General features: G+C 36.4%; 3 protein-coding genes across 3 annotated transcripts; 1 reads left to right on the forward strand and 2 right to left on the reverse strand.

Annotated features, from left to right (window-relative positions):
* The first annotated feature begins 20 nt into the window (after positions 1 to 20).
* Positions 21 to 8,187, forward strand: htra4 (HtrA serine peptidase 4). Its single transcript, XM_057328280.1, has 9 exons — positions 21 to 441; positions 2,615 to 2,714; positions 3,856 to 4,060; positions 5,315 to 5,509; positions 5,937 to 5,969; positions 6,645 to 6,759; positions 6,841 to 6,898; positions 7,111 to 7,206; positions 7,897 to 8,187. The coding sequence occupies exons 1-9, from the start codon at positions 21 to 23 to the stop codon at positions 8,060 to 8,062; spliced, it is 1,389 nt and encodes a 462-aa protein (XP_057184263.1). The 3' UTR covers positions 8,063 to 8,187.
* An 895-nt stretch (positions 8,188 to 9,082) lies between these two features.
* Positions 9,083 to 11,068, reverse strand: tm2d2 (TM2 domain containing 2). The gene is made up of 4 exons (XM_057328292.1): positions 10,540 to 11,068; positions 10,324 to 10,411; positions 9,942 to 10,057; positions 9,083 to 9,555 (listed from the first exon to the last, which is right to left on the reverse strand). Exons 1-4 carry the CDS (start codon positions 10,803 to 10,805, stop codon positions 9,342 to 9,344), a joined length of 684 nt encoding a protein of 227 aa, XP_057184275.1. The 5' UTR covers positions 10,806 to 11,068; the 3' UTR covers positions 9,083 to 9,341.
* An 853-nt stretch (positions 11,069 to 11,921) lies between these two features.
* On the reverse strand, positions 11,922 to 15,142 carry tbx3b (T-box transcription factor 3b). Its single transcript, XM_057349622.1, has 7 exons — positions 14,588 to 15,142; positions 14,156 to 14,423; positions 13,723 to 13,869; positions 13,360 to 13,436; positions 13,146 to 13,261; positions 12,447 to 12,982; positions 11,922 to 12,227 (listed from the first exon to the last, which is right to left on the reverse strand). The coding sequence occupies exons 1-7, from the start codon at positions 14,884 to 14,886 to the stop codon at positions 11,922 to 11,924; spliced, it is 1,749 nt and encodes a 582-aa protein (XP_057205605.1). The 5' UTR covers positions 14,887 to 15,142.
* Positions 15,143 to 26,596: the final 11,454 nt, after the last annotated feature.

Below are 26,596 nucleotides of genomic sequence, written 5' to 3' on the forward strand. Positions count from 1 at the left end.
CTAAGAGATTATTTTTCACCATGTGGAAATTGTTGGCCTATCTACTTATGGCCTTTGTTGTGCAAGCGCGTAATCTGCGGAAGAGACAGGCAATATGCCCAGATGTGTGCGATCTATCGCGCTGCCCGTCAGCTCTGGAGTCTTGTTTTTTCGGCGTGGTGAAGGACAGCTGCGGCTGCTGCACGGTTTGCGCGGCGGGAGAGGGGGATGCTTGCGGATGGCGTGGACACGGAGTTTGCGGTCACGGGATGACCTGTGAACATCCACCGGGAAGGCGCGCCGCCGAGCGCGGCACCTGCGTTTGCGACTCGCACGAGCCGGTGTGCGGCAGCGACGGCAGAACTTATCCCAGTATCTGTCGACTGAAAGCGGAGAACAGACGGGCTGAGCTGAGCGGCACACCCGCTGTCATCTTCATCCAGAGAGGGCCCTGCGAGACTGGTGAGAAAATAACCGCTAAGGGGGAACCTACACATGGCCAACCTGACAGAAGTTAATCACAAGTGGACATTTTTTATTAGGCTTTTATTAACCAACGTCCCCAAGAGGTTTATTTGCAGAAGAAGCTTAGCAATTATACAACTTTAGCAATCAATTTAAAAAATAAAATAAAGGCTACTTAAAATTAAGTATGTGCGCGTGACGCAATTTTACGTGTCATAAATGATATAGGCTAGCCTATTCTTTACAAAATTGGTGTACATTTAATATTAATATGAACTGAAATATGAACTATTTCATATAACTATGCATTACCAAACCACATTCTGCATGACAAATCAACACGTAGCCTATCTAAAAGATCTTCGGATCTTGACATGTTGATGTTTACCATAAATGTCCCTGAAGTCACACAATAATTTTGATCAATAATGAAAAGGTTTCATTTAAAAGTCATTCAATGGGTATACTGCAAAAGACTAAGTACATCTTGAGGCTGGAGCTTCGTGCAAAATTCAAGCAAAGCCCCTCATAAAAAAGTAAAAAGAGGCATTTATGTGATAATAGATTTATGGCACCAGCCGCAAACCTCTGCAGTAAAAGAGGCGCAGCATTTCAAATGTTTTTCAATGTCAAGAGAACTTTGATAGCATACATTTCAACATATCAGTTCAAAATTACATATTGCAGGAGCAGTGTTTGGCTCAATGTCTATAGCACTTGTTGTAACAAGCCAAGTCAGGTAGCAAATATATGGGTGTTATTATGGAATATTATTGCCTCAATAAGTAAAGATGCACACCTGACAACAATAAACTGTTGCATTCTGTATTATAGATCAGTATCATAGTCTGTTGATATCTGTGGCATAATTTTTCCCATCACTCGTGTCAATTGGGTATCAGATAAGCAAATGATAGTGTTTGTTTTTTTGTCATTCTTCAGTCTGTCAAATGGTCTCCATATTGTGAGCGGTGTACAAATGCACAGATAGACTATTTTTATTGTTTTCTATAATTGCTGGTGGTGTTAGCTGAGCGTTGATCAATATCAACGTGTGATTTCTGCACAACCGCACAATCATATCATCACCACAATCATTCCAACTGATATGAGAACAGTCAGAGAAAATGACTACACTGTGAGTGTTGAATCACATTCTCCAGACCAGAACAATTAAATCAAAAATATTTCAAGATATAAAGGTACATCAGGGATGTTGTTTGAAGTATAAAAAAGAAAACGAATGCTCCATGATAATAAATTATAGAAATTGGAAGGTGAGCTCAAGTATCTGAAGTAATTATTGATTAAACTTTTATAAAATATAAAAAAATATTCTTTGTTTCTGTGGTGTATGTTTTACACAAAACCCCTGCTTTTATACACACAAATGTTCTCTGGCATCTCATCTGAGAACGAAAATGATTTATTTTTGACAGATATTCCCTGGGATATATGATCCTATGAAAATCATGTGGTATGTTTTGTGAACTATATGCCGTGCCAAATTCAAGGATCCCCAAAGGGATGGAAAACATTATGTCACATGTAATTCAGTTCTGAAACTGGGAGCCAAGGAATGTTGAGCTAGTAATAAAATAGCACGTGAATTACGTAACATTACATTTAAAATGCTACTTTGACAGAAAAATGAGAAAGTGGATGGATTAATGAGTCCAATGACTCATCATAACCACGGGTTTTATTTGTTTACCTGTTGTGTTTAGCCCAGAGAAGCTTGTACATGTCTTTCTCTCAGAGGAGCACAGCTGCTGACAGCTGCCACAGACCTAAAGATAAGCGTCCAACATCGATTTATATGCAGACACTATGTGTGACTGACAAGTTTTCCCCCGGTGCATTCAGATAGCAGGGTGAAGCGAAGAGCTCCACAGGACTGCTTGTTTCACGCAACTTGTGTGTTGATGTACAAATGAACAAGTGCTACATTATGACATTATAGATATGCAAGGCTAAACTTCGATGTAAATAATGTAGCTCTTTGATTTACTTAAAAATGTTGCAGGATTTTTTTGTGAACTAAAAATGGAAAGTTCTAAAGTTGATGTTACAGCTGATCTGATGTCACTATGCAAGTTTGTAACACACATTGTCAGCTAATGTACTTAACAGTTGTGCAATTTTCCATATGTTCTGTTTGCTCCAATAGGTTCTCGGAATCCGAGCAGCATGCGCTACAAATTTAACTTCATCGCAGATGTGGTGGATAAGATTGTCCCTGCTGTGGTTCATCTAGAACTATTCCGAAGGTAAGGACAGATGGTGGTGGCTGTTTAGTAGATGCTGAGACTGACTGGTTAAATGCTGGGTATTCTTAGCGCAGAATGAATGCTTCAGAAGGGATTCAATTGTACAAAGACAGAGGTCCAAAAATAAGTGAAAAAACTGTTCAAATGTCTGGCTCAGCTTTGAATGAGATGGCAACTGTTGGTGTTCAGGTCTGGGAAGGCTAGGGGGCCGGATTTTGCTTGAGCCCCTCTAAAAATTACCAGCTGACAATAAAACAAAATGATTTCTTATTTGTGTTATCTATTAAATAACAATGTCAATTTAATCACATACAAATGTGATAATTATGCATGCAACAAACTATATGAATATTACTTTTAAAAAAATGCTGCAGTCCAGCCATCCAGGGCCTGTTGGTTTTGTAGAATAGAATTCTGACACCTTTATTGTCATTGCACAACAAACAACTTTTGACCTCTTTTACACACATACATCAAACATACACAACAGCTATAGACTGTTGCCTAAATTAACATCTACATATGCCTATCTATATGTCTATATCTACAACAGATATAAATGAGTACACATTTTATAAACAATGTTTTAGAAAGAACATATGTTTAATATAATAGATTAATAGAAAAATAAGCAACGTGTCATCACCACACATTTTTAAACAGCTGCAACATATTTAACATTTCATAACAAAGAAAACAAAAGAAAATAAACAATGTAAAAGAATTATATATATATCGGTATCGAAAAAGAAAACGCAAAAAAGTAAACATTTTCAATTAAATCAAATATTGTGGTTCAAAATCTTCCAGTATGAGCTTTCTTGTAATAATGTATTTATTAGAGACGCACCGATATATCGGCCAATAATCAATCAAAACAGGAAAGAAAATGCCGTAAATATGTGCTCCGTATATAAAAAATGTTGAGAAACATCACCAGTTTGATGTTCAATATTAATAGTCATTATATGAATTAATAACATTCCGAAAGTTAAAGGAGTATATAAGAATGTAATCTTCAGAATCATATTGGCAGATATCACTCTGAATAATTGACTAACGTATCAGTGTAGAAATTTAGTATCGGTGCATCTCTAGTATTTATAAACTGCAAATCTTTTTTTGTTGCTGTTCCTTCCAGACTCCCATATTCCAACCAAGAGGTTGCTGTGTCTAGTGGTTCTGGGTTCATAGTGTCAGAGGATGGCTGGATCGTCACCAATGCACATGTACTTTCCAACAAGCAACGTGTCAAAGTGGAGCTGAACAGTGGGATGCTCTATGATGCCACTATAAAAGATGTGGATCAAAAATTAGACATCGCTCTCATTAAGATTGACTCAGATGTGAGTAAACCAAGATAATCCAAAACATAGTTGCAGTATAGAGTTCAAACATCTAACTTTAGTCACTCTACTCTCTTAAAAATAAAGGTGCTTCACGATGCCACATAAGAACTTTTTTTGTTTAAATGGTTCCATAAAGAACCTTTATCGTCCGAAAATCCTTTCTGCTTCAAAAACGTCCTTCAGATTATAAAAAAGTAAGAAAGAGATGGTTCTTTAAAGAACCTTTGACTGAATTGTTCTTTGTGGAACCCAAAAATGGTTATTTTATGGCATCGCTGTGAAGAACCTTTTAAGCACCTTTATTTTTAAGAGTGTACTCTTGGTTGCTTAAGAAACAGTTTCTCTTTTCTAGTTTTTGACTCAGATCCATGTGGATATCATCACCAACAAGATTAGGTTAAGATCTCTTCTTGACATGGTTCATTTTTGCTCTGCAGAAAATTGGTCCCATTCGTACGAATTCCCAGTTTATGCTTATTTTCGATCTTCGTGCGTGACCGCGTCACGGATAACAGGTCAATTTGGAACTGACAGACTGCTTTTGTAAACAAAGCCTGCACACAGCCCTGAAATATCTGCAGATATAAACACAAAACAGCTCAACCGGTAAAAACTGCACTTACACACTGATTTAGGACCACCTTACTCCTAAGAACGCCTGTACCGGCAGCCTTTGATCAGGACATACATCCACTGCCAACTCCAATAACAGCTCGCCATAACCCAGACGATAGCAACAGCATGTAGCCCAATGATTGGTAATCACTTTAATTCAATACCACACTGTGTACGGCAGCCTGTGGTTTCAGAAAGAAGAGGAAAGTTGGGGGGAAAGTGCTGGCAGATGGCAGATCTGTTATTCTGCAGTGCTCAGGCCCCCAGCAGTAGCCCGCAGAGTCAAGGTTGGGACAGAGAAAGGCGTCTTGCTCTAGGAACACTAGTAATCAAGCCTGGTCCATCAGCCTGAAGCCATAAAAATGCACCCTACTGAGCACAGACAGGCTGGGGCAGGCTCGGGCTCAGACTGGCCGCTGGCTTCAAACATTTCCAGAAAACTTATTACGCGCTTTTGAGGGGGCGACAGAGCACAGATACTAAAGATACTAAGTTGTTGTCCTGTCCAGAGACGATCATATATCCTCCACAGAGGATAAGACACCGACATTTTTTTCAAATTATTATAATTATCAAGATGGCTAATACGTTCATAAGAAATGAAGTATAATATATTTTCTTTCATTATTTTTACAGACTCCCCTGCCCGTGATTTTGCTCGGCTGTTCATCAGACCTGAGGCCAGGGGAGTTCGTGGTGGCTGTGGGAAGTCCATTTTCCCTTCAAAACACAGTTACAACGGGTATCATCAGCACGACCCACAGAGGAGGCCATGAACTCGGCCTGCAGAACTCAGATATGGACTATATCCAGACAGATGCCATTATCAATGTAAACACACTATTCTCTATACAACCTATACAATTGAGTGCTGCTTAAATAAGTCAATTAAAGGGATAGTTCACCCAAAAATGAAAATTCTGTGATCGTTTACATACCCTCATGTCACTTCGAACCTGTATGACTTACTTTCTTTCGCAGAACACAAAAGAAGATCATTTGAAGAATGTTGGTAACCGAACAATGGCAGTACCCAACTACCCATTCACTTCTATTATACAGAAACAAACCCAATGTAAGTCAATGGGTACTGCTTTTGTTCGGTTACCAACATTCTTCAAAATATCTTCTTTTGTGTTCTGCAGAAGAAAGTAAGTCATACAGGTTTAAATGACATGAGGGTGGGTAAATGATGACAGAATTTAAATTTTTGCGTGAAATATCCCTTTCATGTTCTAAAAATGTGTTTGCTTCACAGTACGGAAACTCAGGAGGACCCCTTGTTAACTTGGTAAGAACTATTCTCTTTTATTTGGTAGCAGACATCTTGTGCATCTCTATTTAAGCTAATAAAACAGCCCCCAAGGTTATAACTTGTTTTTATTTGTTCAACATTCAATGTTGGTATTCGTGGATTCTCATTGTGCAGCCTTTGCTGTTTTAACGTCTGCTTCCATCTGGATATGTAGTATAGCCCGACAAATTACCTGCACTGGTTTATAATATTCTATTGATCTTCATAACAGAAAACACAACACGCACCCTTGAAAACGCTTCAGGCTCGACCGTGCATGTGGCTTTGCAATAAAAATATTTCCATTTATAGTGCACAATGGGAACTTGTGAAAAAATTATTTAAAATGTGTCGCACACTATAAAATACTTGGAATGGAACAGTGTGGCATGATTTACGCCAAAGCACAAAAACAAACCAAACAGATATATGTATTTGCTGAGTTTAGCTTCACTTATGCGCAGTAACTTAAACGCAGTATCCTTTTGTTTTCCTTATTCCAGATTTTAAGTTTCACTTGTTTAAATAATGACCTCACACTATATGCAGTATTCTCCATTAATGTGTAATTAATTCAGTAAACCGATGACCACCGTCCCCTGTGTGTCTCAAGGTAGCTGTTCGTTCATTTCAGTGCATTTCAATGTTGTACTCCCTGTTTGCGGTTTCAAGGACGGAGATGTCATCGGCATAAATACATTGAAGGTTACGCCAGGCATATCATTTGCCATCCCCTCGGACCGCATTCGCCAGTTCCTCGCAGACTCCTACGACAGACAAATGAAAGGTTTGCCAACTTTTTCATAAGAGTTGTAGGTACTTGTTTTATCTTGATTGAAGTAGTGGTTTTCTTACACTTTGATTTTAGGAAGAACGCCGAGTAAAAAGAGATATATGGGAGTGCGAATGCTTCAACTTTCAGCTGCGTAAGTTTCTTTTTATCTTTGATGAAGATGTCAAGTTATCTTTTGGGTGCTTTTTGAAATTGTGTTTCTGGTATCGGCTTTTATAAGTATTCATGCAACGGGACTTCTGTGATTTGAAATTGTCTGCTCATCTAAATAAAACTACTTTCATTTGGTTATTATCATCATGTGTTCATATGTTAAAGACATTAAAGTCTTAATTTTTTCATCAGTTTGATTAGGGATCTCAGAGAGAGGGAGAGCAGCTTCCCAGATGTGAGCTCAGGGGTGTATGTGTATGAGGTTATTCCGGGGACAGCTGCATATAGGTAATGGGATATGCTTTGCACCTTCTGCTTAGCCCCAGCGGTACTTCTCTCTTCACTCATCTGGACCCAGAGGCCACTCTCATACCATCATAACCTTCAATCAAATCAGGATTTATGTCCCCTACTGCTATACCACAGGGGTTTTTGCATATTTGCCCAATGAATAGGCTACACTTTTCCAGTAACATCTATCCTCTAAAACATGACATACCCCCTGTGGTATGGTGTTGTAGGTAACACTTTACAGTAAGGTTGTATTTGTTAACATTGGTTCATGCATTAGTTAAGATGAACTAACAATGATCAATACTTGTACAGCATTTATTAAATGCTTCTTTTTAGCATCTTTTTGTATGTTCATTTCAGCATTTACACATTAGTAAATGCACAGTTAACTTACATGAACAATTGTATTGGCATTAACTAATGTTAACAAAGTTAATAAATGCTAAAAAACAGTACTGCTCATTATTTAGCCTTTACTAATGGTTTACCAAATGCCTCCACCAACCCGCTCTGCTACTTAAGATCTGTACAGAATGCCTGATCTTCAATTTTACATTGAAGTCTGATTAGCCATTGCATGCTATACATGTAAAATGATGAACCCAATTCTATGAATTGTACAACATGGTACAATAACAAAGAGCAACAATATTCAAAATGACAATATTTAACTTTGTTTTTTAGTGCTGGTCTGCTAAGCCACGACGTGATAATCAGCATTAATGGACAAGCGGTTCATTCTACAGAAGATGTGAGTCAGGCTGTACAGTCAGGTGAAAGTCTGTCGCTCGTGATGAGGCGCACCAACGAAGAAATCACACTAACAGTGGTTCCTGATGAAGTGGTCTGAGCAGCTGCTGTGCAGATTTGCTTTGGGTTTGTACACCTCTAAGCAATGCATCATCCATAGCATATCCATAGCATCCAAGCATACATTACTTGAAAAGGATATTACTGTATCAAATATTATGTGTTGTTATGTGCCATGTTAACTTGTTTTGATAGAAATGCATAAGCAAAAGGTATATTTTTTGCAACATATAAGCTACAATAATCTTTCCATTTTATATGCAAGATAAGCATATAAGCAGGTCTTGTTTTATTACACACACTGTACAGTATATAATCTCCTGTGTCATGTTATCTTTTAATTGCAAAGTTTGCAGTTGCATTCTGTAATACTTATCATATGGTCTGGTTAAATAAAGCACTGATTTGTAAATGTTCATAAAATTCATAATAACTTGTAAAAAAGCTTTTTGAATAGGATTTTCAAATAGAATAGAATTCAAATACAAATTGATCATCAGTCACGTGTTCAACATACAAGCCACATGTAATTACTACCTGCTGCTTTTTTTAAAAGCACCAAGTCGTTTGTGTGCTTGCAACAAAGCTAAAATTGCTTATTGAACTATAACAACATTATTATAAAGCAATAAACATGAATGTTTTGCAACATACCCCAGAGTGCCCCATTCTTTCAGTAGACAAATAAATCACATACATCATGAACAAGGGACACACACAATGCACATAAAATTGTATAGTAAGGAAACTTTCAACACAGTGTTTTACCTATTTGTGGGGTATACTGCTTTTGTGATAAAAGCCATGGGAATGCTGCCAAGGGATCCATGTTTAATACAATCTAGTAACTATCAACATTTTCCGTGCAAGCTGCTTCACAACATCTGTCCATTGACAACCCTTTGTAGGTGTTCATCTTAAACAACATCTTTGCAATTGTTTTTGCACAGTATGCAACACATCCCCGACACTTGATGAACATTTTAGAACATCACATAGTGACAGGATGCACTTCGAAACAACACCGTACAACAATAAAGAAAAGTGTCCTATAGTGCAGTTTGAAAAGATTATATTGTTTATTCTTAATTACTTTAATATTAATTTATTGAGAGTTTAACACTCATAAGATGACATTTATTTACAGCACTTCTTCACATGAAGACTTTACAAAAAATAAAGAGAAGCAGTATTTTACAAATGATGCAAATAAGGTCCATGTAAACCCACATGCAGACAGTGTATTCAACGAAACATTTTGGTTTTCAATTAGTTCAGGTGAGCACAAGATAAAGCGGATACAGCCACTTTAACCACAGTCAGTAGAAGGTGCACCAGTTGCTGCTGTCACTAGGAGTCAATCCCCCTGTTATCAGGAGAATGAGATCCACAAACCACCAGATACCAAGTCCACCCAGGGTAAGCAGCTTTCCTACTGCAGTCCCAGTGTGCCCGAGACAGAATCGATCGACCCCGAAACATCCCAAGAAAAACGAGTACAGTAGAGTGGTGATGAAGTAGTGTCCTGTGTATCTTAAATATCAGAGACAAGGACGTTTTTAAAACAAATGAGGCTTTCCATAAGAAAAGGAACAGGGACTGTTACTAATGTGCTAATTTACACAAGTTATTTAAAGTAATGAACAGACTGGTGACAAATTAATTGAATCACTGTTTTTGAAGTATTCGTTCAGAGTAAAGATTATTATACACTAATATGGCTATTCAAATGTTTATTAAAATGTAAGATTTAAACAGCAGCTACATCAGGCACAGAGATGGATGCTGCTGGCCCATTGACTGGGCTTCCAAGTACTTGACTGAACTCTTGTGGAACAAACTGGTAATACAAATCACTACGTTGTAAATCACAGGCCACAATGCCTGTCATCACATCACACTATTGTGTGTTTACTTACTTGATGCAAGGTTCATTGCCTCTGAGAAACTCCTTAGGTCCAGCACACTCTATCCCATCCAATGCGGAGCATAACACCTGGGTATGGTTCACGTCTTTGTACGCCTGACCTCCAAACTACAAGCAAATGTACTGTTTAAATTATTAATTCATTTTGATAATAATAATAATTATTATTATTATAATTATTAATTTTGTCATCCACCCTTTGCGTTAAATTTGCATTTGCATTTTATAAACCAAAATCTTGAGGTCTCACCGTGGGATGACTTTTTAAAAGAATCAAACTCGTTTTCTCCATTAATTATTACATTTAAATAACGTTTAAGTTTTGTGATTAAATAAATTATGCTGGGACAGTAATATTTGGGTATTCGACGTGCCTTTACACATCCGTAGCCCAGTTCATGAAAAGCTGTGGAATTTCCGCCGTGGTCAACTGGATCTTGACAGATGATGAATTCATCTGGTCTAAATGACAAAAAGACCACGATTTGGCTTAAAACATCACACACACAATCAGAGTCCAATGAAATTCGAGTCGATGCTGTTTACACAAAATAAGATGCATACTTGAGCAAATGGGGATTTTTACTTACAGATATCGGCAAAGGACAACCGGTGATGGAGGGTTGTATTCATACTGCTCCGTATGATTTGATGTCTCGGTAGGTATAACGCTCTCCGTCACGTTTTCTTCGGGTTGTTCGCTGAAAACAACAGGTTTGCTGGTCGTTACAGTGTTTCCGGGTGGCTCGGTTGAGTTTTGAGAATGAATCCCATCGAAGCATTGTAAAAGCAGCACTGTCAGAAGCAATAAGAATTGCCCGCATAATAAAATGTAATTGATTGAAATTTGTGGCATGATCGCAATGTTTTGCGATTTCGCCACAGCAGTTAACGTTAGCTTGAACAGCTAACGATCCAGCAAATGAACGAGATGGCTGCTACTTAGTGCTGATTTCGAGCTACATTGGTAAATGATAGTAGACATATTACTTGCGATTTTATCTGAAAATATAAGTTATTTGACGCATTTTAGTCGAACATAAACCATATTATTTTGATTACAACACGCACAGCCTAAAAGTTCAGCTTTCAGTATTCTGTTGAAGTGGCGCGTAATGATGACATCACTGTCGCTTATGAGTGTCACGTATCGTCACGTATTATATGGCGATATGATATTTAAATGATAAAATTACTTTGCAGAAACCATTTATATCAGAAACTATTTAAATTCGATTCAACTTCATTTTAGAACCTTATCATTAATGCTGCCTGGGAATTGTATTAATATATTACTGCGACCATTTCTCTTTTATTTACGTTATTTCATGTGTTCTGTCAGTGCATCTTATGGAATAATGCACTCTGTAATGTATTATAACCATAATAACCATTGTCATAATTATTGTAGTGGGATAAAATAATAAATGTATGTAGAAAATATGCATGAAAGCCATATCTTAGTATGCATAATTAAAACCTTTACAGTATGAACGAACTGGATTTGCTGGCCAGGCGGTACACAGCAGTCAAACAGAGATCGTAAACTCAACATGCGTTACACGATAGAGGCTGACCTCTTGTGGTAAGTTAATTATGACATTATTATAATATATTTGACACTAATCTTTTTAGTCATATATATATATACATTAAAATGAAATAATCTAAATTTACTTCTAGATTATTTTTTTATTTGAATTTATACTTGTGGCCAATAAAAACCTGAAATGAAGAAATAAATGGAAAACAAGGACAATGTTAGTTGCTCTGCAACACTCCATTTTATGCATTGTTCACAACTTTACACAGCAGATAAAGACATATAAATAAATAAGATATATTAACTTTAATTCAGATCTTCATCTTATACATACCAAATACTCAGCCTATAATACAGTACATATCATGACAGCTTAATTTTTTTTTTTTACATGTTAAATTTTGTTGATATTGCTGTATAGAGACATGTCTAAAAATCCTGACACAGTTTGTTTTGATCATGATCAATTTTTGATCTAACCACAGATCCATAAGTTGTAGTACCGACATGCTCATTTGTATTAGTTTCACATTTGGATATTAATACTGAGGTTTGTGACATTTTTCTTCCATGCACCCACACTGGTAGAGGCGAAGGTCTGCATTGGGGTCGGCAGCTCAGATTGAGAAAATGGGGGTGGTGAACTTGGTAAGACCCCAAAGAGGAGGTGGCAGCAGGTGTGATGTAATTTTGTGGATAAGACCAAATTCCTTCATGTGCAGAAACAAGCACACCCTGTAAAAGACACAGCAGACAAAATTACTTTTTTATATTAATATTTAAAATTAACACGTTAATCAAGACTAATTTTATTTTGTACTGATGCCCAAAAATTCACATACAAAAGCAATTTCTAAGATTAAGAATGTGATTGAACAGTTTGGGGTGTTGAAAATGCCTTTTAAATGCTATTAAAATGCCAAGTAACAGGCATTCCTTTGGAAAGGGACCTACCTGAGGGGTTGTTCTGTGTTGAAAGCTAAATGATGAATCTGGCATACCAATGAATCCTTGTTTTGAGGATGAAGCAGCAGATATGTAACCTTGAGCTTCTTCATTTAAACTTCTAAACAACCAAGAACCAGTTGCTTCAGTTGTCAAAAGTGGTAGGGTTCCAACACAGTTAACCTGAGATAAATTTGACAAGAAATGTGGTGGCATACGCAGATAATTCATTATTCCAGTTGCATAGGGCATGTAATACTGCCGAGCGATCAAACTCTTCGGTGAAGCATCAGTCACATCAACCGCAAACCTTTGTTCCTGGTTTATTTTTTTATTGAAAGGTTCAGTGCTCTCCACACCATGTTTTTCATTGCTGTTGACTTCTGTGTTTCTGATTTTTTGTATCTCCTCCTTTGATTCATCCTTTGGCTCCTGCATGGTTGTAGAGATTTCTCTGGAATTTTGGTCATCCTGTGAAATTGACTTCTCATCTCCATTAATACCCTTCTCTTCTCCATATCCAACAATGTCACTGTCATTTGTATCTGCAACAACAGAACAGCAACACTAACATTAGGCTTAATATTAAAAATAGGAAGAAAACAGATGATGCAAACACATACTATTAACAATAATACCTAAAATAGTTGACACTAAATGTGTATTATTTACACAAACATTTAATAGACACGGATTCGCACTAAACACCTGTTGAAGTTGATGTGATGACATTTGCTTCTTGAATTAAATAATTTGATGAACTTTGGTCGTCTGTGGACACATTGGCTTTTTTCGCTTCCCCTTCTTCACACCTTTGTTGTTTCCTAAGCATCGAAAATACTCATGTTAATCCGTAACAAAAATAATTATATTCAGACCTGATATAAAAAATATGAGGGAGGCAAAAATACTAGTTTCTGACCTTTTTTCACGTCTTCCATTTCCGGTATCCCGGAATCCTTTGGCAAACGGATTATTGTCGATTTTCAGCTGAGTTATCTGTGTATTTTAAATAACGCAATGTTACACGTGCAGCCTATAATGCACACATTCATTACAATTTTGAAACAGTGTTTAGGTTTTGGCTATAAACTTACACATTTTAAGATTACACTTGAAGTTCAGAAATCAGACACGTAAAAAACGAAAAGGCGTTCCTATATTTTTCTAAAACTGCGAAATCATTTTTAAATGATTTAAAAACAATCAGTGGTTTTCCCCGCTTTTTCCATTATGATGTGGCCAATGTAACATGTCAATTATGTAAATAACTAAATTCGCTCACCTTCTCGTTTTGGTATGCTGTGACAGCGATGAATTCTGTCTCAGGAAACACGTACGTTTTAAATGTACTGTAAGGAAGTTTGAGGATGTCGTTGGCTCGAACTACATGAAACCTCGGCTGGTATTTGTGCATGGAGTTCAAAATGGTCTGCAAAAAAGTAATAATAAATAAATAATTAAAAACCATTAAATCAATTATTTTAAAATAACAAACATTGACAATAACATTTTCCTTATAATATTTGTTACATGGCTAACCTCTAAAAAATTTAAGAAATAGGGAAAAAATACTCAGAGCTGCTTTTAAATCCTGCTACCTGTTGAATGTTGCCCATATGCCCATCCTAAATTTTATCGATGACAAAAGCTTCAATTTAAGGCACAGGATGTCGACTATAAATCAAAAATCAAATCTACAATGTTAAACTACTTACAAATCCATGTTTGTCAGATATATTGTTTGTCAGTTTAAGTTTATGAAAGGTCACAGATTTTGACATCCATTGCTCCCCAGTAGCAGGACTGTCTGGATGGATGTACATTCGTTTTGGCATTTCTGGGTCGGCTTTTCCAGCCACAATCCATCGAGAGTTATGAAACTTGTATCTGTAGTCGTCACCCGCAACTATATCCATTAGCAGGATGTACCTCGCCTTCCTGTCAAAGCCGCTGCAGCGCACTTTAAATGGTGGAAACATTCGCCTCAATGAAGAAAAAAAGAATAGTTCGTAGTCAACAACAGAAGACACAGTGCCAGCTCAAGTAATAAAAACACAAAGCACATTTCATTTGAATGCGTAAAAGCGCATTTTCATAAATTGGTGCGCTCTGACGCGTCTTTAAATGGCAATTTCAAGCTTTCTTACCTTCCAGACTTTGTTATGACCATCTCTGTGCCGCTTTTGTGAAACTGCCCCCACAGATCCTTGCCTTCCAGCTGAACCACGGGGTCATCCTCAGGTGCCACATCGGGATCGCGCGTCTCCACAGGAAGGTGAGCAGGAGACGCGGCTGCTTCTTTGAGTGCAAAACGAATAGAGTTATGAAGCACGTTCGCAACCGGCTGTTTCCCGTATCCAGCTGAAACGAATCGAGACTGCTGTCCAAGCACGGGGCCAGTTGTGAAATCTGAAGGACTGGCCGGTAAAAAGTGGTGATAAGCCATTCTGTCAATTTGCGCAGCCGTCTGTGAAGTTATTTTACAGTGCCATCAGTAGTCACTTCATTCCCACTACGTAGGTGAAAACTCCTCTCTGAAGTCTTCGGCATTCACGCCTGTGTGTTGACTGGCTAAATCATACTACTTTTAGCGTGTAAGAAGTACATCTGGGTAGATGTTGCTACTTGACCCCATGCACGGCACTTAGACATTTTAACTTCCTCACCGCTTTTTAGTTTGTAACAGAGTCACTCATTTTTACTTTTGTATAGCCTATCTTTGTCCCGTTGGATAACTGCAGCAGAAAAAAGTTGTTTTATTGGGTCTCGTGCGCAAAAAAAAAGAAGCCTGAGAACTTTAAGCTGTACTGTAGCCTTCTGGCTGAATTTCCAGTTAGCCTGATGGTTTGTGGTCGGCACGGGTCAGCGTCCTCTCGGAAGTCGGTTTCTGATTGGCTGCGTGGACGCATCTAAACCAATTGTATTTTATAAGGGCGTGGTTAATCGATTATGTCAAAGAAACGACTGCAACGAACGGATTCGAGCATCAGCTGTCCAGATTTAAGTGTTACTCATGTTGTAGATAAAGCGAAGAAAGAACAGACACGAATTAATATGAACTTGTCCTCACAATGGAAATCATACAAAATGATCATTATTGGCACAGAACTAAAATAAAGCATGAACTGTCCTGATTTAAGATGCTCATGCTGTAAATAAAGTGAATAAAAGAACAGTCAAGCATTTGTACAGTATAATTTATGAAAATTTCTGGCAAAGAATTAACCTAAAGGAACAACATGATGTGTTACTTAACAATAAATTAAAAATAATAGCCCCATAAATCTTGTTACACACGTGTAGCATTATTAAATGCACATCAGAAATTGGTTCAGCTTCCACAAATGATGTATTTTAATAATTCATAATTATTATAATTTTACATACACATTAAATACTCAAGCAGGACAGCATATTGACACAATTGATGGTGTTTTTAAGACTGTCACATTAAATTATCCCTCCCACACACCTCCCACAAGACCACCCATAATCAATCTTACATCTGTAATCTAAAAGCAGCACAACATAAATAACACATGCTTTATCCCACTAACTAGCTGTTTTTGGCTGTCTCAGACCAACAGAACCTTCATGCACAGTTGTTTTTTTGTCTTTTGCTCTCAGGCACCATTCCCTATTAACAGTGGTCGGGAACCTATGGCTCGCGAACCACACGTGCCTCTTTTTAAAAATCATGTGGCTCGCTAACTTACCCTTCACCAACATTTGATCATTAAAAACATCATAATACAGTGTTGGGTAAGTTACTCTGAAAAAGTAATTAATTACTAGTTACTAATTACATATTCAATAGTGTAATTAGATTACTGTAAAAATGACTCTCTCCAAAAAGTATTTAGTTACTTATTACTAATTACTTTCTATATCATACATCAACCTTGATTAGTTAAGTGATGCAAGGATAGGCACGAAAGAGCTCTTTTAATTCATTCAAATAAATAATATTAAACTACATAAAGTGCACTTATTAACTGACCAAAGTATTACAAATGTGAGAATTATACATTAAAGCACAGATTTTAAAGTTAGACTTTGAATTTTGATGTCAATTCCACTATTACACACATATATTACACAAAGTATTTAGTTTAATTACATCAAAAGTAACTGTAATTAAATTACAGAAAAAATAAGAGTAATCCCTTACTTTACTTTTTCAGGGGAAAAGTAATTAAATTACAGTAACTAATTACTTAGTAACTAGTTACACCCAACACTGTCATTATATATATATGAATATTTCAGGTTGTCCTGGCCAATACACGCATGCAGCGCTATGCGCAAGCCGCGTCACGACACTAATCAACGGCAAACAACGTTTAACCTCTCCAGCCGGCAGCCCAGCATTATATCGAAAGCCAACACGCCTCCAATTCGCGTGCTTTTTACCCAGAGCGCGAGGTCTTTAGAAGAGCGAGCGTCATGCTTTTATTGAAAGTTACGGCTCTCTGTGGCGTACGATACAGAACTTGTTGCCACGCTACGTAATCACATGTAAAAGGTTTTAAAAACACATGGAAGCAGATGGAAGCACTGCGACGCGTCAGTATGGATTCGCTGTGTTTAGCTCCTCATTTCTCGCCTATGAAGTCCATACAGCTGTCAAGGTTGAAAGAGGAGTTGTAATGCCGGTATGTAAGTGTCTTGACCACCTACGAACCGAACTACAAAGCTATTAGCAAGACGCTAGTTATGTTAGCTTTTATGAGGTGTTGCGCAGACCGATCGGCGTATGACATCAAAGTGCCGCGAGAGCAGAGCTCCGTGTGCTTTCGAAACGCGGTACTCTGATGTCAGACATTCGCCGATCATGCAGCATTTCAAGAAGTCGAACATTGCAATGCAAAGTCAGAAGACGCATATGCAGTATTTTGTGAGTATCAGTACTATGAACGTGCACTTTTTTAAATTGTTGTTAGATATAATGAAGTTTAATTGAATGGAGGCCTAATGTAAACCTGTACGTTGTTTATAAGTCATGGAAATAATTTTATAGAGGCCCAGATGTATACACTGTTTCGTTTGTTTCCCTGTTTTTGCCTTGTCTGTGCACATGTTCTCTTATCGAAAGCAAAGAACAATTGATCCCCACAGGGACCATAAGTGATCACTGTGGACATAAATCAAGTTATTAGTATTGAAGACATTGAAAGATGTTATAGTTTTTGCAATGGCTCTTTTGCAAAAAATAAATGAACCAAAACTGGAAAAATGTCTCTTTGGTTAAAAAAGGTTCCCGACCCCTGCCCTATAAGATCATGCTGTGACATGAGAGGAGTGTGACTGCGGATTCAGCCTCTCCAAAACTGATGCTTTTGATTGGCCTGGCTGGATTAGGTGGTGTATTCAGTTACAAGTTTTAAGAGTTTTGGCTGCACATTCTGTGAAGGCTCAAAAACACCACAGTGGACCGAGTGTGACCAGCGCATCAAAACACTCGCTCTTTAGAGCACCATTAGTAAAGTAACTTTTCTCTTTGTTGTCAATTTCGTCTTTCACACATTCAAAATTAAACCACTTTAGTCTATCACTTGGATATCAAGCTCTAAACTTTTTTATAGTTTAAGACACAAGGCTGAAACAAGTCAGCGCTTTTTTTTGACAGTCTGTCTATGGGAAGTCCCATCAGACACACGATTCCATTGCAGGCTAATGGGGATCTTATAATCTGTACTCTGTGTCCTCAAGGCATCAGCACTTTAGCACGTCTTATAGGAAGGATATCTGGCGTCACCTTTGTGTTGTTATTTATTGTTGTATATAATGTAGGATGTCTTGCAGCAGATGGCTTCAGTATCAGGGCAGTGTTAAATTACATATCCCACCTACATGTACAGTAAATACAGTCTGGTGCCATTTTTTCACTCTGTTCAAAACAATGTCTGAACTTAAATGTCTGAATAATGTTTGAATTTAAATAAAAGGCGATATTCTTATCGAGCTTCAAATGCCCAAATGCTACTGTGTGTCTGAAGTTAAATAAGTATACAAAATCTTAGGTCACTATGTTTCATTTCTTATAATACATTAGATAAATGCGTTTTACTTTCTCAGACGTTCATTGTGGAAAGTGGATCAAGTGGAAAAAACAAATGTCTACAAGTAAAGGTATCTGAGGGAGGATGTTGAAAACGTCCCTCATGGAGAAGCAGCTTTATTCCATGACCATTTCCTAAACGTTGAAATTATTTCACGCCCTGTATCTTTAATGGGTAAATCTGTGAATTTATGACGATGCTCCGCCATGACAGTTTTATGTCCTGTGCTCAGATGCTCTGTTATGGTGACTGAGAGTTAAAAGGGAGAGATCCACACACGGGATTAAGAGAGATATGCCATCTGCGGCCGTCCACTACTGATGACTCAATTTTAACTGGGCAAGAGGAAAACCTGCCTGTCAGTCATTCCTACTTCAAAGAGGGATGGGCTCAAATCTGAAATGTCAGTCTGAAAGTTTGTAGGAACACTAACAGGCATTGTGTGTAACTTAATACCGTGGATAAATAGTTGCTCTAAACTGTACCACCAACACCCGTGAGCATTTAGCAGTAAACTAATGTGGAGTTGTGGCTTTTTGGGAAGGTTTTTAAGCTAAACCTTGTCACAGATTTTAAATAGGACGTTTAGTGTGTGAACATCATGTTGAAATGTAAAAATAAATAATCCGAATATTTAATAGGTTGCTATATACCGGACAGAAACCTTGTATGTCCAAAACACCAACTTCTCAGGAAACGAAAAGACATTTTTAAAGATCTTTTTACTTTACATAAATTTTATTGGTTAAATATTTGCAAAACCCTATAAGACAAACATGAACGGTGGCCAACAGTATGATTTATGAAAATAAAATCATTAAATATGAAGATACAAGGTTGTAAATAGCGTTAAAACCAAAAACGGTTTTGTACCATGTATGAGCTTTCACTCAACAAAATTAAAAATAAAAATTCTTGGTTTATTGACCAATCACAGAATTTGCACAGCAAAATGATAAGGAGTTACAGCTCATGTAGGGCATCTGTTGCAGAAGGACACCAATAAATCATTAAGCATAATAGTAATTCATTTTGAGCCTGATATTTAGCAGATCTTTGTAAAGGGACCGATTTGTGAAAAGAGGTAAAATACAGAATATTAGAGGCAATTAGAGTTCTTGAGTGGTCTCAGCGGGCCCATCTCTTAAACACCTCAGCTGTTTATTTATAAGGTCTGCGATGAATAGCCAGTCACTAACAGACTGGTGTGACTGGAACTGTTTAGACAGTGAGGTGAGAGGAATTTAGTTAAACAGTGGCACTGAGAAAGTGTGAGAAGAGAGAGAACGGTAAGAGAGCAACAGACCAGAGCTTCACATCATGGCTGCCAGAGGAACATGAAAGGGCTAACACAGGCTGCATAGAAAATGTAATTCCATTATTTTCCGCTATCATCTACATCTATGATGAAGTAAACAGGAGAAATCTGCATGTCTGTTTGTAGAGAATAACATACTTGACAAACCTGCATTTTATAAAACATATTAAACTCAATAGAAAAAAATCCTCTTTAACCGTATGCTGTGGCAGTTTGAATTCAGTGTTTTACCAATGATCCTTTCGAAATCATTACATTTGCAAGTCAGATTTTGATTTCATTGAGGGTTGCTTGCAGAACGTTGTGTCCTTTACTTTTTATTTCCTATGAAATGATCATATAATATATTATGGATATCTATTCATATATAATATAGTATTGTCGCATTGACCTTTGATGAGAAGGAATACTCTACAAAATAAAATAAATTTTGTACTTTGAAAAGAAATAAGAACTGGGTGTCTGAATCTGAATCTGAGCGAAGCCCTAAGTAGAGCCCAGGTGAAAGGTGATTTTTTTTCTTCATTTCAGGACAAAAAAAGAGAGACACAATGACAAACCCTGTTATGAAGGTTATTTTTTGTGAATACTCATAGGACATGCTTTATAGAGAAATGTAGCAACTGTTTGAACAATTGTTTGGGGTGATGAAAAAAAAAACATCTTATGTGTTTGTACTTGATAAAGGAAGAAATCGATTTCATTGCCACATGCCGCACTTCAGAAATTAAATACAACTTTCTCTCTTTTGCACGCCCATTGATCAATGTTGGGAGGTCACTGATAACTGGCAGTGTAAAATGTACTTTGATTCAGATGAAGGTCAGTCCCCAAGAAGCGAAAAAACACAATTCTAATACTGGCTTTGCTCAGTTATTGCTGGAGAAAACTGTGTGTATAAAAAGACTGGGGCTAGTTGTCACACCGGGAAGTATTTCACAATTTCACAAATTATATAAAATTACAAAATTATAAAAAATTATAAAAATGTACATATAAATTATGTAAATTAATTTTACTTTCAAAATATACTCTAAAGTCAAGTGTATTAATTATCATCTATTTTATACTGAAATCATTTGTCTGATTATTTATTTGACTCATGATAAAGCTGACTCTATGCAGAACACTCGTTTTACAGAACACAAAGTCTGTGTGGCATGATTGTAAGTAACACTGAAATGAAATCAGAGAGATTTAGTCATGGTCACTCTGTATAGCTGATTTGGGATCGGTATTGAAGTTTTGTTTCAAAATTGTTATGGTTTGGATTTTGTTGGGGGAAACTGGCCTCGGATCTGCTCTTTGCGGGGCGTTGTGTGAGGCTCAGGGGATATGGCTCATTGGAACACAACTAATCCCATGAACACTCGCGCCAAAAAGACAGTATTGATGTTTCTGAGCAGTGAAAACCTACTCTGGAAGATTAGGAAAGGTCTGCCAGGCTCAGTAAACCTGTGATTAAAAGCTGGAGTAGTCCTTAGAGTATTAAACATGAATCTGAGTAATGAACCGAGAGGGAAGGGGTAAATAAAGGAAGCTTTTCGGTAAATTAAATTAGATGTAAACATTTGTTTATTTGGGGGGTCTTACATAAGGCAGATATATTTGAATATAAATACAGAAGCTTCTAGACGTTTCCTCATTTTTTTTATTGACAATTAAAATATTAAAAAATAACATTCCATTCAAAAATAACTTTTAATAAAAATATAAAGTATTTTTCTAATTATTAAACGTAATGTTTCTATTAAAGCAGTTGTATCTGGACCATTAAGCAGAAAAGTCTTACCAGTAAGAGGTACTGTAATCTGTTATAATCTTTTTCAGCGTTTAGTGTAAAGAGACATCAGCAATAGTTTTGCTTTGCATTTTTACAACGACTTTCAGATGGATGACCGGAGGACTGCTGCTAGCACAGCATCTGAATGGCTAAATCAATAATAAGCTATACACTTATACGCTTATAGCAGATATACACATTTATAGCATACTCCTAAATTACTCCATTAGTGGGTAATTCTTTCAATTAAATCCTTTTGTAAAAGCTTTTTATCACCAGGTAAAGTTCAAGATTAAGATTTGATGGATATAATCGTATTTATTTTATGGTGTCTGGTAAGTGATTGTTGTTGAGCAATGACATTTCCACGTGGGAAATGTCTTTGTGAGGTTTTTGTTTGAGTACAAACTGGCATCATCCTTTTCTTAATAGTTCTAATGTGTAACAAATTTATTTACAAAGACCTCTTGTATTGTTCTTCTATTTCTGAGTCAAGTGATTTACTCTCTTTATATCAATATGCCTGGATTGATTTTGCAATGCAATAAAGCCAATACAACTATGTGTATTAAAGCTTTGTGAAGCCCTTGGTGTGTATATTTACCAAAGTGTATGACCAGAAAATAGCAAAAAGGCAAATACTAATAAGACAACAGCAAATAAGAAAAAATTTATTTACTAAATGGAAAAAAGTATTTATAAAGTTGATAATTCTGTAAATATAAATATACTATTAGTATTAGTATTAGTAGTTGATAAAGTTGATAAATAATGATAAGATAGGGATAGTTAAATAAATATTTACCCCACCTTTAATGTGTGTTGGTGTTTGTTTGTAAATTTTAGTTTGTGTGCATATATACTTCGTGGTCAACATTGAACCCAAACTGTAAACACCAGAAGTCTTTTAACTTATCACAGTATTAACACAGAATTCAACGTGAATATAAAAAGTAAATTATTAAGAATTACTGAACACTGCTTTCAGAGAAATTGGGTTATTATGAATATTGTGAACCACAATGTTTTAATTAGTTAACATTTATTAAACCTAACTTTCAAGTTTACTAATACTTTTTTTAATCAAAGATTGTCTCTGTTCATTTTAGTTAATGCACAACGTGCTAATCTTAATAAATGGAACCTTATTGTAAGCATTAATTTGTTTTTTATAGTTTTAAATCAATGCTATTTAAAATAAAACATATTTATTTGTAAACTTGGCTTGAATAAGCATCACTGTATGTAAGTCTAGTATACGTTGTGTACAGTAAAAGTCTTTATTTTTCCTAAGCCTTTGTATATGATCTAACTGCCTGCACAAGGTTCTCTGGTGTAGCTCAGACCACAGAAGGATCTGAGAGCTTGAGAAATGTTTGGAATTTATCATGTCTGCCTGTGAATCTGTCATCAAACCTACAATTGTCTCCCAACATCACGTTTATCCTTCAGTCCTTGTGCACTATGGGTTAGGAGCTTAGAATGTATTCTGAAGTGACTATACATGTACAAATAGAGTCTTTTTTGTTACACTCCAAAAAATTATTTTACGATACTGTTCACTTTATTTAAACAATTCATTTTGTTTTAACACCATTGTATTAGGTTTAATGTTCAAACACAATTGCATTGTGTTAAACGGACTAAAAGCAGTCATGCTTTGGCTTAACTAAATGTTTACATTTTCAATTACATGTTTCAATCAAGTAGATCAAAATAATATGATGCTTGTTCAAAAAATGTTATCAAAATGATAAAACGGGGATATTTGTTCACGTTTAATACTCTTTTATGTTTGTATTTAAAAGAGTTTGTGGTATGTTAATGTTTTTGGGGGGTTACCATTGTGGTAAAGTGTAGAGCATGTGCTTGGGTTGAGGACCTGCTAACCAGATTTTAAGTTGATTTAATGAAAAAAACCTGGTATGCCGTAAATGTAACAAAACCAACTTCTGGCTAACTCCTAACAATAAGAGCTATATTTAGTGTGTGTTAAAAATAACTCCCTAAACTCTCTAAATACTTTTATATGTTTATTTAGTTTGCAGACAGAGCAGACATTTCTCAGCTGCTTTATTTATATAATTAATCCAATTACAGTGGTTCCACAAAATGGAAATATTTAGTAGGATGAACTTAATTGATTCAAGTTATTTGGACATTGTTGTTTAAGTTAACTCAGTGCAGTTTAGTTCATCATACATTAAGTATTTGAGTAGAGATAACATATTTCTGTTATGTGGAACCACTGTCCATAATTGAATTAATTATATAAATAAATCAAGCAGCCGATAAATGTCTGCTCGGTCTGCAAACTAAATAAACATATAAAGGTATTTAGAGATTTTGAACACTTCAAAACCTAGCCTCCGAAAAGACATAAAAGACATATTTATGTTTAATTTCTAAAATGTTAACTAAATTTATAATGTTTAATTTAGGTAATTTTTCTAACTTCAGTCAAAGTGTCACAGAGGCAAATGACAGTCAGCAGAACATTCATTCGTATGATTGAATAAATAGGCTAAATAAAATAAGCAGACAACAGCTTGCTCTAATGTTAATGAGGCATATTGATCAAAGTCAACAGTAAAAATCGGCAGATAGATAATGGGTAAGTGGAGGCTTTTCCTGGCACAAGACGTCACATCTGAAGTGTATAAGAGTCGTCTTTAAGGAAAGATGATTCAAGAAATATGTTGCAAGATAATGGACTGATACTCTTCAGCTGAATAGAAGGTTAAAACATTATTTTTTAAAATTATGATTTATAGACCATTTTCAGTTTTTCTGAATTTACTATTTATGTGTTTAGGTAAAATGATCATTTTTTTCATGATTTTGTTTAATTATGTGAACTACTAACCATATTTCTCCCAAATTTCAAATCATTTCTATTTGCATTTATTATCAGAAAATGAACCCAGGTCAAAATAACGGAAAAGATGCTCTGTATTTTTTTCAGACCTCAAATACTGCAAATAAAACATATTCAGCAATACAACAGTAATTTTTATGTGATGCCCTCGATTTTTACTGTCTTTTACATTGCTGTTGGATGAATTGATGTCACTCCTGAGGTTTGATTTTGGGGAAATTCGACAGACACTGGACTGGAATGGCCACAAAACATCTAGAAAAGCTGATTAAAAAAAATTTTGGAATGGTCTCTTATTTTTTCCACCGCGGTATTGCACATAAATACTCATTTAACACCATAATAAACCAATCCTATAATTATATATTTAAACAGCACCCACACATTTTAGCAGAATGAAAAAAAACTATGATTTATTAGCTCACTGTAACGAAGACAAAACAAAATAAATAAAAACATGCTCTTTCACAGTCAAGCAGACACTTAAGGAATCACCATTGGTGTGAATTATTGATTGAGAAAGGCAACGTTCTGATGAGGATTGCTTTAGAGCTGCGCTGTTTAATTAAGAAAATGTACTCATTCTCTTCCTTTCCCTTTTGTCAGCACAAACAACTCAAAGGAAGAAGAGGCGCTGAGGGCACTTCAGCACAAAGAGCCCATCATCCCTCAAGTGGATCTCCTTCCTGCCTGTAATTACGGCCTCTGATTCACATAGTGTGAAAATTTATGTCTAAAGGTGTTCTGAATGTCTGCTGTCTGCGCTAAGATATACAAGACAGACACAGCTGCGGATAATCCCGTGGATCACAGGCGACGCAAGCCACTACATGAACTATTAAGGCTCCTTCATTATCAAATTATTAAAAGACGGGCCATTATTGATGGGATAGGAGAGTAGACGTAATGTGTCACATTCGTCAGGAAACATTGAAGATGTCCCATTTAAACAATGCAAATGAGTAAATGTTTTGGTATACTCTGTGTATACAGAAATGTTCTGCAGAATGAACAGGTGCAGTGGTGTGAAAGGATCTGTGTCAAGGATTATAGACCCTGAGTGATTGGTGATGGAGTATTAAAACAGCAGGCGATATTAACCTCACAAATATACATTACACTGAGGTTCAGTGAAGCAGCTGCAGGCAATGGTCTACTTACTGTATGTGAAGCTAGTTGACCCAAATCTGGATCACTTACACAAAACCTATATCGCTTTTCTTTTAGAAAGCTATTACATTAATGTGTGAAGGCCGGTTGAAAGAAATAATGAAATAATTGTCCTTTTGTTCTATGCACAAGGCTAAACTAACAGAGTTTGTCGAATCGAAATGTTTTGTGTCACGTTGACAGCTGTCTGTCCAGCTTTAACTGGTATCTTTGCTCAGGAAGCGCTCATTATAACCTTAAATAATTTTCTGGCCCCAAAATACATAATCCATGACTATCTTTACACCTCCTTATCTTGTCTAATGGAAAGTGCCGGCCAAGACAAGACATACTAATCATGTTATGGTTAACACATATACAGACATCCTGCTCGCTAAACTGAAAGAGACATGCCGGTTTAATTCTATAATAGAAAGAAGTCTTAAGCTCCAACGGCATACCTAAATGGACCACCCACAAATCTTCACGGAGGTTTGGATTTAAGACTGAAATCATACCCTTCCATAAAACATTTTTGAAATATTCAATGTTTAACCACCCAAAAATGATAATTCTGTCATCATTTACTCACCCTCTTGTCATTTCAATCCTGTATGACAGCAAGTTTTGATTCTACTATGTCTATGATTATTTATTTATTTATAAACTAACTGAACATGATCTTCAATGACAATATGGTGAGCCTTCCCTGGACTTCTTAATTGGATTATTGAGTTGCATTCAATTACTCCTTCAAATACAAAATTCAAATCCCTTTATTGTAACTCAACCATATACACAAGTGCAACAGTAGGTTAAAAACTTGGGTGCAGTTCCGACCAACAAGGCAGTATGACAGTGTAAACCTGAAAGAGGAAGACTGTGTGTGGGAAAGGCAGAAGGGGTGCACATGAAAGTAACCTGACCTGGAGTGAACAGTATTCTCTGTCTTGCCTGATTAGGTGT

Source organism: Triplophysa rosa, linkage group LG2, assembly GCF_024868665.1.
Source record: "Triplophysa rosa linkage group LG2, Trosa_1v2, whole genome shotgun sequence".
NCBI lineage: Eukaryota > Metazoa > Chordata > Actinopteri > Cypriniformes > Nemacheilidae > Triplophysa > Triplophysa rosa.

Coding starts and splice junctions, on each gene's coding strand:
- tm2d2 (XM_057328292.1), bottom strand. CDS start 10,805: ATGCCACAAATTTCAATCAATTACATTTTATTATGCGGGCAATTCTTA. Junction 10,058..10,323: donor TGGGCTACGGATGTGTAAAG/GCACGTCGAATA, acceptor ATTTGCTTGTAG/TTTGGAGGTCAGGCGTACAA. Junction 9,556..9,941: donor GGCAATGAACCTTGCATCAA/GTAAGTAAACAC, acceptor CTGATATTTAAG/ATACACAGGACACTACTTCA.
- tbx3b (XM_057349622.1), bottom strand. CDS start 14,886: ATGGCTTATCACCACTTTTTACCGGCCAGTCCTTCAGATTTCACAACT. Junction 14,424..14,587: donor GTCATAACAAAGTCTGGAAG/GTAAGAAAGCTT, acceptor TTCTTCATTGAG/GCGAATGTTTCCACCATTTA. Junction 13,262..13,359: donor AATGGAAGACGTGAAAAAAG/GTCAGAAACTAG, acceptor TTCGATGCTTAG/GAAACAACAAAGGTGTGAAG.
- htra4 (XM_057328280.1), top strand. CDS start 21: ATGTGGAAATTGTTGGCCTATCTACTTATGGCCTTTGTTGTGCAAGCG. Junction 442..2,614: donor GAGAGGGCCCTGCGAGACTG/GTGAGAAAATAA, acceptor TTGCTCCAATAG/GTTCTCGGAATCCGAGCAGC. Junction 5,510..5,936: donor AGACAGATGCCATTATCAAT/GTAAACACACTA, acceptor TTTGCTTCACAG/TACGGAAACTCAGGAGGACC.